We start from the raw sequence: 16,008 nt of genomic DNA, 5'->3' as shown, positions 1-16,008 counted from the left end.
ACTTAACAACAAGCTGGGTGCCCATAGTGTTTGGAATCTGGGTAATAAATAGCAACTACAAATCAGCACCTAGGGAGTGTGCAGCTGGGCTGTTTGCACAGGCAAACAGGCAGAGGCCGCACCTGCCTCGTGGGTAGGTGCTGCACTGAACGGCTCCCGAAAAATGTTTTCAATTAGAAAGGTGTGTGTTTAAACTGCTGCAGCAACCATCTGCTTATTGTGAAATATGGCTGGAATCCTTAAAGAGGGACCACGTTTCTGGAGAAAACTTTCAAATATGTTAGCTTGAAACGTAAGTTCTGTAATCTCAGATTTGTTTTCATACCAGTGCAAACAGGCAAAGATTTTTTTTTACTCTTTTTAATGAGGGATTTTTAACCAGGTGTTGGGAAGTCATGATACTGTTTTGGTGGGGGTTTTTTGGCACACCTCTACTTTTATGTGACAATAGATTGTATCATCATCCATGCAGAATTATGACTTTGCCTTTACGCTGTGGGGAAGAAATCCTGTAAAATGCAGTATCATTCAGTAGCACCAGAAGGAACATAGGAAATTACAGGCCAAGTAAATTTCTTTTTGTATAAATGTTCTCTCTTTTCAAGTTTGCTTCAGTGTGAATGTCCCTCTTTAAGGTAAGGCCTTCAATATGGGGAAAATGTCAAGGTAGGTCCATTTTTAGGCCTAATAACCTTGAGGTGTCCCTTCAGTTTCATAATATTTCCATTCAGTCATCAGTGCATGGCAATGAGCATTTAGCAGATGGGCACGCAAGGAGCTATACTGCATGCCTTTGCATGAAGTGTTACTGCTTAGGCAAAACACTGGGGAGTGGTCTTGAGACCTCGGACCCTCATGTACCATTATTAAACATTGCACATTATGTATTCCCCACTTGCTGCAGACATCTCAGGCATAGGAAAACAGGGGGTTTTCTTCTGAGAGTGACATCATGGTGATTAATACTGGTCTGCCAAAACCCTCCAAATGTTTAGAAACAGGGTAGACTCTATTTGTGAGAATGGTTAACATACATCCATTAGAAAAACTAAAGAAAAATATATGTGGACTTTTGGGACAGACTGTTTATTGCAAACAGCCATAATGGTGGAAATCTAACACTTTTTCTGCATGCTGCCCCTGCCTCAGGGTATCATGAATCAAATATTTAATGTCATCTGGTTCCTAGAGATTACACTTTTCTGCTACTGGCTGAAGTGTTAGCCAGGTGGCTGCTGATTGAGAAGCATTGGCTTTTGTTAGACAACGAAGTTTGAGATTTCGGGTGAACTTGAGGTAGGCAGTTGTGAACAACAAACAGTACCATAACTGCCTGAAACACAGCTCAGGCCAATTGGTCTAGCACGTGGCTGGGCAGGAGAGAAAAGTCTGTAACACTTCAGCTTCTTCCCCCAACAAAATAAAGGGCCTTGCTTTCCAAAGCTTCAACTAGCTTGGCACTTTGTGCAACCACTAAGTTTGCTCAAAGTGTAAGTATGTAGCTTTTGAGGATCTTATTGTGCAGCTTGTATTGCAGCTTAGAGAAACCATGAGTGAGCTGGTGTTTTTAAGGGATTTCAGTGTTATTTTCTTGAATGAACAAGGCTCCGTTTTCACAGAATTAATCATTCTGTTAGTCTTATTTTTGGGGTCTTTTTATTCTCTTCAGCGTCAGTGTCTACAGCAGCTGTTTTGAGCTGCGATTAGGACAACACTGGAATTAGAGATGTTTGAAAGCTACTTCCTGGCACTGCAGGTTCCCAAATATTTATAAGTTAAACAACTTTTATTATGCTTCTTTTGATTCTGTACTGGGGATCTAGCAATATTTGTTTGGGTTTGTTGAATCCCAGTCTTATAGCACTAAAATCTTTTCATACTGCCTAATTAAATTCATTTAACCATCTGTTAAATGTACATTGTTAAGTGGTGCCCATTGGGATAGAGTGATAAGCAGCCAGAGTGCACCCGCTTTCTTTTTGGGTTTCCCCAGAAAAACAGAAATTCTGTTTCACTTTTTGGCTGCTTTAAGCTCCAGTGCTATTTTCATAAAATAATCTAAACCATTAAGTGAAGTAATCTTATCGTATTTACTTACAGCACATTCTTAAGAATTCAAGCAGAAATATTTTGGGTTTATATTGACGTAGATAATAAATAATATTCCTGGGTTGGGCCTGTTTCTGATGTCAATAAAGGCTAAGGGAAAAACACCAGGTGATTAAGAAGCAGTAGCATCTGACTCTTTATCAGAAGGTGGAAAGGAATTTATCCAAAAAAGCTAAGACTCTTTGATGGCTGGGAGTCCATGACCAGTCCCATCACAGCTGGAGTCCAGTGAACATAGAGTATAAAAAGAGGTTTGGCTTTAGGTTTATTTCTCATACAGAATTTTTTGTATTAGTATATACTATGCCAGTGCAAGCATAAGGTCTTACTAGGATATTCATCTAAAATGGGCAGAAAGAATTTGTCAATCTGTGTGTTCACAGCTCAGCATACTAGTGCAAAACTTAATTCCTTCAACATATGCACTAATAGCAGATGGTGGACTGAAGCTGCTGATATGTAGCTACTTGTCGTCATAGCAGGACTGGGGAGACATCTTTACATGGTAAGGAATCCTAGCACTTCATTAGCTGCTGCTCTTCTCCTGTTATGCTGCTCTGCTGTTATAAGGGATTTTGTTACTGTGGAGGGACAGACCTTGTACTGGTCTTCTCAACCGCATGCTCCAGAAGTCATGTGCCTAAATTCTGCATGATGAGAGGAACACTTATCTAGATATTTATGAAGAACCTTAAGCACAGATCTTATTCCTTACATGCCATGCTCATATTTGCAAAGGACCTACAGAACAGCAATTCTCCTGGCTTAATTATGGAGTATGGAAAAGAAGGATTTGAAGACCATGACTGCCCATGACTCTTTGAAGGATTGTGTTTATATTTGACAAGAAGAAGATAGTTTGAGTTTGTGCCATCACATCTGCGTTAACAGCTCAAATTCCCAGCAAGATGGGGTTCCCATTGTGCAAAAACCCAAAGACAGTCAAGAGATCATAGATAATGATAGACAGAGAAGATCACAGCCCATGTATAGAAGAAGAAAAATAGGAAGAAAATTAGATGTAAAGTGAAGAGAAAATTACTCAAGCTCAAGCTCAAAGGAGAACAGTAGCAGAACCAAGAATTAAACCCTTGTCACTACAAACTCTGCTGTGTCTTACTGTGCTCTTTTAATAAAACTGTGTTCTGTAAAAGCAGTTAAAGGATCTGGAGAAAAGATGAAAAATGTACTGAGATGCAGAAGTAGTAGGAATTCACCGATAGTTGTGCAATGCGCTTTTTTTAGTCTAGAATTTTTATGTGCCTTAGTTTAAAAAAAAAAGACAGTAGCTTCAGCTGCTTTCAAAGTCACATGTATCTTTATTTTAATCTGTCTTTGCGAAGGCTTAAAAATAATCATTACACTTCAAAATATAATCTTTAATAATTCGGCAGTCTTAGAATTGAACCATCACCATGTAGCTTTCTCCCTTTGTATAAGACCTAGTGTACAATTTCGCTCTATGAAAGCCTGTCATATGCATCATCCATGCCAAACTAAAAGCTTTTTTCTTAATTAGCTAAAGCATCAAAGAGCATGAGTTTGCATAAATGAGGACAGTCTTGCCAAAATCTGTGTAGCATTCTTACTCTATGGCCTGTTGTACAAACCATTCTAGTGTGGTGCTGAGTCTTGGAATGATGCTCCCACTTGCTATTACCTTTCCTGCTGTGGTGTTTCTTTGCGTCCAGCATCACAATGCACATGTTGATGCCTCCTTAGTATAGGAGGGACTCAGAATCACAAGATATTACAATATATTTATGATTTCATGTCATAATCGGGAAGGTTTCCGTAATGTGGTACTTTTCTGTAAATCAGGGGTTAGGTCACTATAGGCAGGATAAACGAAAGTTGGTCATTATTTATTCAGGATTCAGGAGTGTCTTGAAATATTTCATTACATCATGCATCTATTTACTAGCGTCACAGTGTCCTTAATTTATTCCTTGTCTTTGTGATTGGTTAAAGAGTGAAAGATAAATAAATCTACAGATCTTTTACAGAATAAATCTAGTCAGATATCTCAGTGCACTGTTAGACTATCTGTATTTAGGTAATTTTTCAGTGATTTAAGGGATGGATCCTGGAAGCCACTGGAATTCTAGTAACATGTGCCCTAGACTTACCAACCTGCCTTTCTCTTCTCTGCAAGTCAGCTCCGGTGTCTGGGTATAGCTTTGTGCCAAAGAGCTAGGGATCAGGAAGACAAAAGGGCCCCTATGCATGTATTTGAGGACTCCTCGTCACAGATGGACCAGCCCCGATTACTGTAACTCTGCTATAACAATGGTTGAAATACCATTTCAGAAGAACACAACCGAAAAAGGGGCTAATCCTGGATGTGTGTCAGTATGTAAGAGGGGAGGTGATACCGCTGATCATGATCTTAAAGCAGTTGAGGATATCAGTGGAAGCTTGCCAATATAATATGATTTAGAGACACACGCATATAAAATCTGCGCTGCAGAGTGTGTCGTAAGATTTGCAATAGGAATCGCGTTGTGCAGGTGAAGGGTATTTTCACGTGACTGTTCCATTACTTTCTGTTCTTGTATTTCCTCCCTGCCCCAAGAAGACATATAAAATTATTTCTCATAAGGTTAAATCTCTCAAAGAAATAGGCCATAAGGTAAAAATGTAGTGTAGGAATTCAGAAGTCAGCACTCTTCCACTGCAGTTTTTTTTTTTTACTTTAAAAAATGCATGTATTATGTGCATGGCTTATGTGCAGTGGCTATGTCACGACTGAGTCCTAATGGAGGAAGGCCTGATAAGGTGGACAAGATGGATCTTGAGGGTAAAGGACTAACCACAGATGGGAAGATGGTGCTGAGCTACCCTGAAACTCCTGTGAAATCTGTCTCCATCTATGTTTTGCACAGAGGTAACTGTTGTGCTTTAGCGATCAGGCTATGAACAAATCAAGTTTGCTATATATAACTTTAGTGCTGTGTACTTGTGGTCATGTTAAAACCATGCTCAAGTAGGGCCATAGGAGACAAAAGTTTTACAGTGACTTCTTCCGGGAGAGGTTCATTGCCCAGACTGTGAACACAGGGTAGTTGTCAGTGAACCTGCAGAGCTTTGATTTTGTTTGCCTTACTGTTTCTTTTTTGGTAGTGGTTTTGGGAGGCTGTGGTTTTCAGAAAGGCTGTGTAAAAGAGAAATACAAAGATTGGCATTCTGGCCATGTAGTCATTAAATGTTTATAACACCTAATTGTTTAGCTTATTCCTCCTTGACCCATTTCACATTCCTAAGAAAGATACATACTGTTTCAATATAAAGGTGGTTTCAGCTTATTGTATCACAAATACTCCCTTTTAAAATTCATAGTTTTGTGAATTAGCTTGGTGTTTATTAAATATCTGTGTACTTCCATAACAGATTAAATAGGTTGGCATGCTTTTTGAGTGAGTGGTTTTCCCACTGCTTTCACTTAGTTTGGTGTCCTTTACATCTAATGAAAGCATAATATAGGAGCACTAAAGTTCCCCCTCTGCTTGGAAGTGATGAATGTTGGTATACTTGTAAAAGCTACTTGGCTTCAAAACCCTTTTTATCATCATAACCTTCAGCTGAATATACTGCAGCTCGTGTCTGATGTGTTATAACTCTTCCATGTGAGAACAGAGCAATTAAGATGCTGAAAAAATTTAATAACTTATAAAGTTACTTTGATAACATGTATTTCATATCTTCTGAAATAAGACAAGCTAGAAACCACTTCTAATACTGATATAAATTCTCAGGACATGCAAATACTGTGAGGAGGTATCCTGAGGATAAACTCAAAGATAGGGCTGGAGTGTTGTGCTTCTCAGCTTGTTTCCTTCAAAATATCCATACTGAATTTCTCTCTATATAGCATGAGTTATGCGCAAATGTGAGTGCTCATCACAGTTGGTCTCAGTTTTTTAGAGATTACTACACCTTTATGAAAAGAGATCCAATCAGCAGTGCAAAGTTATCTTTGCCTGTGCTGTGGTTTTTGTTGTCATAATAAGGAGAGGTGAATGAGAGGACAGTGATATATGAGGTTAGCCACATAACCTTGTGCTTCAATGTCTTGAGTTTCCATTCATCTTGATAAATATAATCTGAAAGTCTTATCAGTGATGAGGTAAATACAAAATATTTGAACTTTTATCATCCTGATCTAAGAGTTTCTTCTTGGTGATGCTGTGCCAAACACGGGTACCATTTGTTTCTTACTGAAGCAAAATCCTGGATAAAATTAAGGGATGCCATGTAATACCTATGAGAAGGTGTGGCTCTTGTTGTGTGTCCCTGCTGCTGCATTGCTGCCCTGTGCCCCTGTAGCTGCACACTAAAAACTGCAGCAGCTTCCTGCCCAGATTCAGTGCATCTGTCAGAGTGTGAGATAGGCTGCTGATACAGCCAGGTGCTGCACTGGGATGGTCCCCAAACGAATGTCAAACTCCAGGATTTCGCTGTGGGCTTGAAAAATCTATGAGGAGGCACCAAGCACTGCTATTGACAAAAAATTGAAGTGGGGTAAAGATGTTTCGTTCAGCGATATAGACAGGTCAATCATCTACATTTCTGTGCTCATGGTATCTCAGACTGTGAAAATCATGCATGAGCTTTGTATATATATTGTGTCAAAAGGTCCACTTACTGAAAAATATCATAGCACAATATTTTTTTCTTTCAACATACTAGTTCATTGTTGTAATGATAATTTCTGGCCTCACTTCTAGTATTAGCTGTCTGTTCTGGATTAGCTGCCATTCTGCTAAATAAACATAAATCTATTAATTGATTTAAAGAGGATTCCTCTAGTCATATTTAAACAGCAATTTGAATTTGTAGGACAATCAGACTAAAACACAAAACCTAGTCTTTTGTGGCAGTGTTGTTTCCTAGCCACCACCTCCATCTTTTCTTCACCTTCTCTGAGTAGCATTTGAACCTGCTGGACAATTCCAGCCCAATTTAGTGAAGCCATTGAGCTTGCAAAGGATTTGAAAGAGTTTGAGTGATTTTCTGCAAATTAAATAAAAAGAAGTAACAGAGTAAAGAGAGATATCTCTTAATGTCTCCAAACTGGACAATTAGTTTAATCCTTATTAGGCAGAAATGAGTCCATTGAGCATCTTTGCCTCATGACACATGGCAACAAGCCAAACACCTTCTGTCAGATGCCTTCTGGCGAGGATTTCTGTGGCTTTCCAGTGCCAAAGGTCACACTAGGTGAGAGAGGACACCTATGAAGCATTCACACTGCTGGAAAAAAGAAAAACAGAAGATCAACTGGCCAGCATGTTTTCTGCACAAGAGGTAGTGAGTCACTATTCCTTCTCACTATCAGAGATACTCTACTGTTGGAGAAGCTGTCTTTCTGATGAGATTTAGAACTGGAGTCATGTCATTTTTAGTCATTAGCCGTGCCATGGCACTGCTGCTGCTCTTTGTCAGACAGAGGCAGGCTCTGCCCACACGCTGCCTGCAGTAGAGCAGTTTCAGTGCAGTGTGGAATTTGGCACCTACTGTTGGAAGCTCTTGGGTAGCTGCTGTGCCTCTGCTCTCGTGTAGCACTGGCACATGGTAAAGACAAGATGCTTGAGTAGTCTAGAGAGAAAAAAAAAACAACATCTGAAACTTCATTGAATTTCTGTGTGTTTGGGTGGACAGCTGTAGTTTTGGACTTTCTTTTTTCCTAATATTCTGCTTTCTTCGGTCATCTGAAATGGAAAAGTCTTACTTGGAAAAAAAAAATTTGAAGTTTATAATAATGTGTCCCAGAGTATCAGGTGCTGCAGGCTAAATAAACAGAATCCCACCCATTTAATTACTACATTTTAAATTATGCATTTGTCAGCCAATCTAAATATTTTTCCTTTTATCTTCATGATTTTTTTAATGTTCAAAGCTGAGTAATAGCTGCGCTCTGTTTCTTTCATATATTCTCCTTACCTTGCAGATCTTCCTTCTTTTCTCAGCTTCTCTGCTAGGAGACCACCACAACCCTTCATACCTTTATCCTGAGTCCTCATGCTGCAACTGTGTATTGGTTCATGCTCTTGGCCTACAGAGTATTCACAGTGCAAGTACATTAAAATAGCAACAGTAGCAGAAATGTGGCCAGACCTGTTTTGTCTTAGCAGATGGAGCCTTGGAAAATAGGCATAGCTTCAGGAAGAAGGTGCCTAACTTGCTAAGGGGGGTTTCTCAAATAAATCTTTCTGTTGAAAAGAAGCACTTGTTATGAACTCTGCCTTTGGTCTTGTATGGCTTATTCCACTCACTTTTGTTCCCTGTGATTTGTTTAATCTTACTTCATCAGTTGTTTGGTGAGAGACTTGTTAGCGTATCCTTGCAATCATAGATTGTTCCGTGCTTGTCCTGTTTATAAATTAGATTATTTACCTGTCTGCTGCCAAAACTACATGAAATTGTTTATAAATCTGAGACAGTAAAAATTTCTATTTCCTCTTTTGGTCTTGAAGACGTATTTTAAGACATGGTAGGCTTTGAAATCTAAGCACAAATTTTGGGATTCAAAGTTCTACTGAATGCACAATTATTTTTTATCAGTAGGATTTAGGTACAGTTGATGGGACAGTTTTTTAGATGTACCTATCTGTGCTCTTTTTTCATCTAACACCTTCACAAGTCTTAGTGATAATTTTCTGGAATAATTAGTTATTAGGAATTAATTGCCCCAAATGGCTTTGAGGAGTTTGTCATCAAACTGTTTTAGCTTCAGGAAGGAAATAACACTTTACAGGAACAGATTGAGTGAAAGCCTGAAAATAATATCTTTTGTATTTGTTTTCAGCTGCTCCAGAGCTTATTTACCCTGGATAGCTAGTGGTTGACGTGTGAGTGTAGTCACATTTCCTTTGCATATAAATACAGTTCTGAATTTGAATTCTACTTTCTGCAAATATTCACTTGCTTCCTTCTGATTTAGTGACTATTCCTATGGCAAATTCATTGTCTGACTGTGTGAAAATACAACTGTAGGACATGGAGAACAAGAAGAATGTAGACGCAGTTGCAATGTAATGCATTTCAAAACTGAGATGGAATTTCATTGTTATTTTAAAATATTTGCCCAAATGATTGGGGAAAAAAACCCATAAAGTCCAAAGCCACATCCCTGGTGCCTTATGCAGTTCAGAGTATATGGGTTGCATACGCTTTATGTCTTGTCTTTATGTACAAAGTAAATATTTCAAATGTAAACAATATAAACTATATATATGTTTGTTCAGTCCATATCCCTTTCCTTTTAATATGGGATTTTGTAGATAGAGGTTGTGGATTTTTGTTTGCCTGCACTTAGAAAGCACGTGGTTTACAAGTGACAGTCTCTTGCATTTATATAGACATTTTTTTCCCTATATCTCTAAAGTTCTCACAAACAATGTAGGTGAACGTTGCTATGACCGTTTTACCATTGTGAGAAAGAAAACTGTTTAGTGCCTCAGTAAAGCTGATGAAGAAAATACGTTTATGTATGTGTATATTTTATAGAAAAATTTACCTATGTTGAAAGAGGGCATATATCCCATTTGGAATACATTAATACACTTTATGATATATGAATTTATCATTTTACTTGCAAGTCAAGCAGCTATTCTATTTCCAGTATCCTCTTAATCTCAGACGTGCAGGATGAACACAAAGCTTGTTTTCAATGTGTCAGTGTGAACCCATTAAGTATCACTCAAATAATTATTAGATTCCATGAAACAAAGAGAAAAGAGACAGTGTAAAGGAAAATGTTCCAATTCCCTGAACCTGTACATGCCTAAAATACGCTGCTAACATAGAAAATGTGAACACTGCAGGTTCAAGGGAATGACCATGGAGAATGTTTTTAGCTGTAGCCTAGGGTGTTTTTTTCATGTAAGTGGTCACAGATAGTCACTATTATGAGTGTCCTGAGGACAGCAAGTCAATCTCCCCAAGGCTGTCTTTGGTTAATTCCTCTTATCCCAGAACATGTACAGTTGCACTTTGTTGGCCCAGCTTTGCTGAAGGAGTGAGGCGCTTTAGACTTCAACGGGGAAATCCTGATATCATTGAAATAAAGAAGACTTCTGAGGTGGATTTCTTTGGAGACAGAATTTCACACTTTGACCTGGTGCTCTGAATGATGTTTGGCTGCATTAGGAAATCTGAGTTGCCAGTGTGGAGAAGAATTTTGGATTGAGAGCTATTGCAAACTTTACCTCAGATTTTTAAAGCTGAGTGTAGCCTGATACAAAGAAACAGTTAAATTAGAGTTGAAACAAGTAGTCTGTGTTCTGGGGGAATCAGTCAGTTCACTCTGTGCCTCTGAAAGGAGATATGATTTTGTTTCAATCTAAGAGGAAACAGCCATACCACCTACTATGCCAAAGCCTTTTCTAAATCAATCCTAGTTTCAGCTTCCTGCTTTATCATCATACTGCTATTCCTTCGCCTGTCGGAGACCTGTGAGTCTCTGGGAACTCATTTATAGTACTGCTTCTGTGGCCTCTCCTAAACTCATTTATATTACTTGCTACTGTAGCTTCTCTCATATGTCTGTTATTATTTGTGTGAAGTAGCTCCTCTTTTATTTCAATCATTCCAGAAAATTCAGCCTTTTGGGGGGATGGAGAAGAGGGAGAGCACCTTTTATTTTATTTTGCTGTTTAAGCATTCACCTTATTTATATTTTTCTTCTCAGAAAACCAAAAGGGATGTAAATAACTTTGATCAAGACTTTACACGAGAAGAACCGGTATTAACTCTAGTGGATGAGACAATTATAAAACAAATCAATCAAGAAGAATTTAAAGGGTTCTCTTATTTTGGAGAAGAGCTACTACCATAGACAACGATAGACTGACAGATGAATGATGCTGCAAGAAGTGATTCTGAAGAGATCATCAAATCACTGAGACTCAGTAGATCAAGAACTACTTCTCTTACCCTGAGCCCATATCCCAAGTTTAAGTAAATATTTATTATTTTTTTCCTTTGTCTTCTGACCTGAAAGCACTCTTAATTTCTGTCTCACAAAGCAATGCAAAGTAATTTTGTATCAGAAATTGTAGATGTAACACACTGCCGTATATTTGCAACTTTCCTTTTATTCCTAAGAGTAGGAATTCCCAGAGGACAAAAGTACATCTTTTCCATAGAAAATGAAGCTATACTATTAAAAGCAATTTAGCAGACCACGTTCTGAAATCGTCATATGTATTTAAGCTAAGAAGGTGAGAACTGTTTCTTCTGCACTGGTGGTTATGGTGAAATCTGTACTCAGATGCCCTTTGAAAAGCAAAGTCTGCCTTCATGGAGGTTTAATCCTCAATTATTAATTTATTGTGGGGAGGTACAAATTGTAAAGCTGTCCAAAAAAAAGAAGCACATCAATTAAAGGTTTTAATGAAGTTCCTCGTACAGTGTATGGAAAACTTAGGAATAAGAGTCACAAAGATAACTGAAATTTTATTTAAAGCAAGAAATAGATACTATATGGATAGTTATTAAAGGGCTAAAGAATAAAAAGCCTATAGTACTTTAACACAGCTACAAATAGCCATTTTACTGTTTTTCAGGCAATTGGGAGTACTATCCATGTTACCAAATTTAAAATCCTTTTAAATGAACCATTAATGTGACACCAAGATTGCAAATGTTTACAGTTAATTTTACATTAAAAATTAATTATAAACATTATAAATTTGCCACTGTAGCTACAGTGATAAATAATTTCATATTTATATTTATTTTCTCAGCAGTGTGTTACTTTTGCACACTTTTACAAAACCATAATACTACTGTGTTTGTTGGTTTTTATGTTTAAAATCTAAAGAGAAATCTGCTTTTAGAAGGCACAAAATAAGGCTACACGTGCATTATGTGGAAGTGTGTTAAAAAACTGAAGATCAAACATTCACAAACTGACATTATTGAAAGTTGTAAATTGGTATTTTTTCTTTTGTGTGTATGAATTGAAATGGTAACTCATGTGGACAATATTGCTAATGTGAAGTTACCTCCTGTAGATACGCTAACAGTGTTATGTACTTATATTTCCAGGAGTACCTTGTGGTTTGGTTTTGGTTTGGTTTGTTTTTTTTTTTTTTTTTGTGTACATGTATCGCTGAGGTCATTTTATTATATATTTTACTGGACTGAGTGAGCGGTCATTGGAATCCATTTTAATTGTTGCACATGGATTTCCAGCTGCACAAAAATATATATACTTGTGATTGGCAAAGTGGCACTAAAGAAGCTTTTTTGCCTTTTGTACAGGTGAGATTTTGTATATAGTGTTTGCTGCAAGGCCTGTGGAATTCATTGAATATAGAGGTATCAACTGCTGCATGTTCAGGCATACTATTAAAATGTTAGTCTATGAAAGAATAATTATAATAATGTCCATGTGCAATACTCTTGTATGTGTATTGGTTCAAGTTACTGTCAGAAAGATGAGGTTTTTGTTATAAAAGATGTAGACATATATTAAGCTATACTAAATCTCTTGTATAGTTCTCTTCAACTCTATTATGACACGATAGAGCTCGGAAAGAGAAAGGAATGTTACAAGTCGTGGTGGATAAAGTGTGAGTCATTGGCTTTAAGAGATAATCTCGGACTCAAGCAGATGAGTTAGTTTGTGTCAGTTTTGTGTCTGGCTGCTCATAGCCTGTTACTGATGACACCATTCAGCTCCATTTTGTTTTGTTTTTAAAACTCAGGTGTAATTATTATATATATTCTTATGATTATTTCAAAATATTAAATATTATGATATATCAATTAATGTGTTGTCTGGCCTACAGGTGTAATAATGGATCAAGCCTTTAGTTTAATTTAATTTATCCTTAGTAATCTTTTGTACTGGGAAAAGACTAGCTTCTGGAGCTGAGTACCAGCACATAAACATCTTAATGATTGCATCATCTCAATGTTAAATTTCTTTCTCTCTTAGAAATATATTGTAGAACTGCCCATCAATTTGTGTCTCGCCACTGGCTCTGTTTATTTCTCATCACAGTTAGATTTTGACATCCAGGCAAGAACTGATCACAGTGCTAAAGCATTCTTTTCCATGGATGAGTAGACTGGCTAGGAAGACAAGTTATTGGATAGTGCACTACTGTTTGTTCAACAAGAGGCCTTTACACAGAACTAGGAGCATTTATTTTGAAGGAATAAAAGCATCCCATAAAGCTATTGTGTACAAGCTAGTGTAGTCTGTATTCCCATTTCTAACGTGAAGATAATTAGCAAATGTTTGTATTTCAAGAGGCCTCAGCACCTGCAGTGTTTGGTAGGATGCTAAGAGAAAGTGAAGGAAATAGAAACTTTTGCATGGGCAGATATTTCTTCAATATAAATAGTTAGATCCTCTGCCTTGGGTTTACATCAGAAGGTTTTTATGTTACCTTGAACATTTTTTAAAGATAATTCTTAAAAATGGACATTCTGTTACATTTCTGCCTGTTCTGTAAAATCTTTCCTGTTCCTTCTTTGTAAAAGGAGTGCAAAATGCCAAAAATATTATTAATAATAACAATTATAAAGAATCCATTGTTTCCTTGTTTTCCTCCCAAATAGACTTTATTGAAGATAGAAATACATTTTTCTCCATAGAGTGAAAAATAATTCTCTCCAAAAAGGCTTACAAATTACCTCTTTTTAAATTATGTGCAGAATAGCTCTGGCTAAATATAAAGTGTATTCAGTTGGGGGGGTAGGTTTTTTTTTTTATTGTGAGGATTTATTTGTACAGAATTTTTTTCTTATGGATGTAATTTGAATCTCTTGCCATTCATTAGTGTTATTTCATCGTAAACATTATTACTGTGCCAAATGTACTGTATTCAAAAGGATGTGAATGTGTATTGTTTCAGAACCCAATAAATACAATGATGTTAAATCTTATTTTTTTCCTCAAAGTTTTCCTGAGTATTTCCTAATGAGGAAGAAAGAAAGATGAAGGATGAATATTTTTGCTGTTGTGTGTTGTACAAAATACCACGAGCTTGTCTTTTAGGAGTGGGCATTTTGCAAAGGAAGGATTTGCAAACGAGCCTCCTCTGCGAAGCACTAAACACCCCAAGAAAAACACAGGTAACAGTGCATGAATGCTATTTGTCTTGAGCAATATAACATTTACCTCAAAAACACCAAGCAGGTGAGTTTACATACTTTTTCTGCTTACTGGCTACATAATGGTCACTGAGTTCTGACTGATCACAGCATTCTGTTTAGCTGCATTGATAAAACTCACTTCAGTAGGGCACTTTTGGGGACTGCTTTAGTGTTTAATTGGATTGATTGAGGGATTAAGACCATGCATAAGTTTAATTAAGGCTCATAGAGCTTATTAAAGGATTTATTTAACTTAATATGTTAATGTGACGACTGAAAATTTCAGTATTTCATCATGTTTCAATTTGCACCTTAAATACTTTCCATTTTCATTGTCTAAAATTCTCAACTTCAGTTTCATTAGATCAGCTATCAGCATACTCTGGCAGTAAATCCAGTCAAGAATCTCCAGGTAATATACCTAACTAGTAGGTATACTAAGTAACTTTTGGAAAAAAAAAATTAAACAGTGTTTTCCATTCAAATTGCATCTTTTGCATGAACCTCCACATTGCTGAGTCTTCTCAAAGTGGCTGAATGTGTTCAGTGACTATGAGCATATTCCAGTTTTCTTTGTGTTCACAGCACTAGCATAAACTTTGTCATACAGATTTTACCAGTTAAATGACTATGTAACATTGATTTTCTGGCTGTGTGTTGCAACTTTAAAAGCATATGAAGAGTTATAAACAATATACCTCACTGGTCTCCAAATAGATCAATCCATATCATGTTTTCTTGTAATGCTGTAAAACTGATGTCTATTAAGAACAGTTTTTATCCATGCTGACGGACTTCAGAATTTGGCAAGACAGCAGTCTTTTGAAGAGGAATGAATTGCAGTCTGATTGGCTATCCATGCTGTAAATGTGGTACTAAAAGTTCAGGGAGACAGTCTCAGCAAGTATCTGTCTACTTGTGGCCTTCCAGATAGGGGATGTTTAGATCATTTGATAATCAAAAAGGTTTTTAGCCTCCTAGTAGTCTGGTCAGTTACATGATTAAACCAATATGAAACTTCCTTTTGATTAATCAGTTTTGAACAGTGTCGACTTCTGGCATGCAAAACATTCTCCGGGAAAGAGCTACACAGCTCAACTAACCATTATGTTAAAGATTATCTCATTTTATTTACTGTGACCCAGTCATAATTCCACTTTGTGTTGCTTGGGTCTTTCTTTGAAAGAGGATAAATAATCATTTGCTATTCACCTTTTTCATGCCACTCAGAAATAGATCATTGATACACCCTTCTGAGCCATTTCTTTTTCAGACTGAAAAGTCTTCCCCATCTGTCTTTGTAAAGACACATCCCATCTTTTTGGTCATCTGAATCAACTTTCATCTTTTCTATTTCTACTGTATCCCTTTTGAAGACAGGGAGTAGAATGACGTAATATTCAATATGTGGATGCAGTGTGGATTGTTACAATGACTACTGTGTTCAGTTTTGTTTTCTGTTACATTTTTGCATCTTCTTTTCTTAATCCAAGTTTGTTCTTCGTTGTTGCACAGGCTGTCCCAGATTATGTCAGTTGTAGCTCTAATACACATGCTTTCTAATGGATTCTCCAACCATAATGAAAACAGGTTCTGTCCGGCTCATTATGAAAATAGGTTAAATAGCAATGTATCTGGTGCAAAATGCTGCCTTGGTGCAGGCTTCCATTTTAGCAGTAAACCTTTGATGTTTACCTTCTCAGTATGGTTTTCCTACTGCTTTTGTACCCCCTATATATAGTTATGTTTAAACTGCCTTTCTCTAGCTTGCTTATTATTGTGTGC

The 16,008-nt window shown here is 37.1% G+C and overlaps 1 protein-coding gene across 2 annotated transcripts in view; it reads left to right on the top strand.

Annotated features, from left to right (window-relative positions):
• The window catches only part of LOC114067530 (protein kinase C epsilon type), a 110,337-nt gene extending 96,324 nt beyond the window's left edge, over positions 1-14,013 (top strand). Inside the window, exons 11-12 of one of the 2 annotated variants that reach the window (XM_027903054.1) lie at positions 606-635; positions 10,802-10,904. In XM_027903054.1, the coding sequence (XP_027758855.1) occupies positions 606-620 (15 nt within the window). In that variant the 3' untranslated portion in view covers positions 621-635; positions 10,802-10,904. Of the gene's footprint in view, positions 1-605; positions 636-10,801 lie in introns of both variants that reach the window. The other variant, XM_027903053.1, reaches the window with a different exon arrangement.
• The last annotated feature ends 1,995 nt before the right edge of the window (positions 14,014-16,008 follow it).

This window comes from Empidonax traillii, unplaced genomic scaffold (genome assembly GCF_003031625.1).
Source record: "Empidonax traillii isolate 1590-97213 ecotype Southwest subspecies unplaced genomic scaffold, ASM303162v1 scaffold927:size442368, whole genome shotgun sequence".
Lineage (NCBI taxonomy): Eukaryota > Metazoa > Chordata > Aves > Passeriformes > Tyrannidae > Empidonax > Empidonax traillii.
Note: the sequence above shows the minus strand (reverse complement) of the source record. Positions and strands in the feature narration are given on the sequence as shown.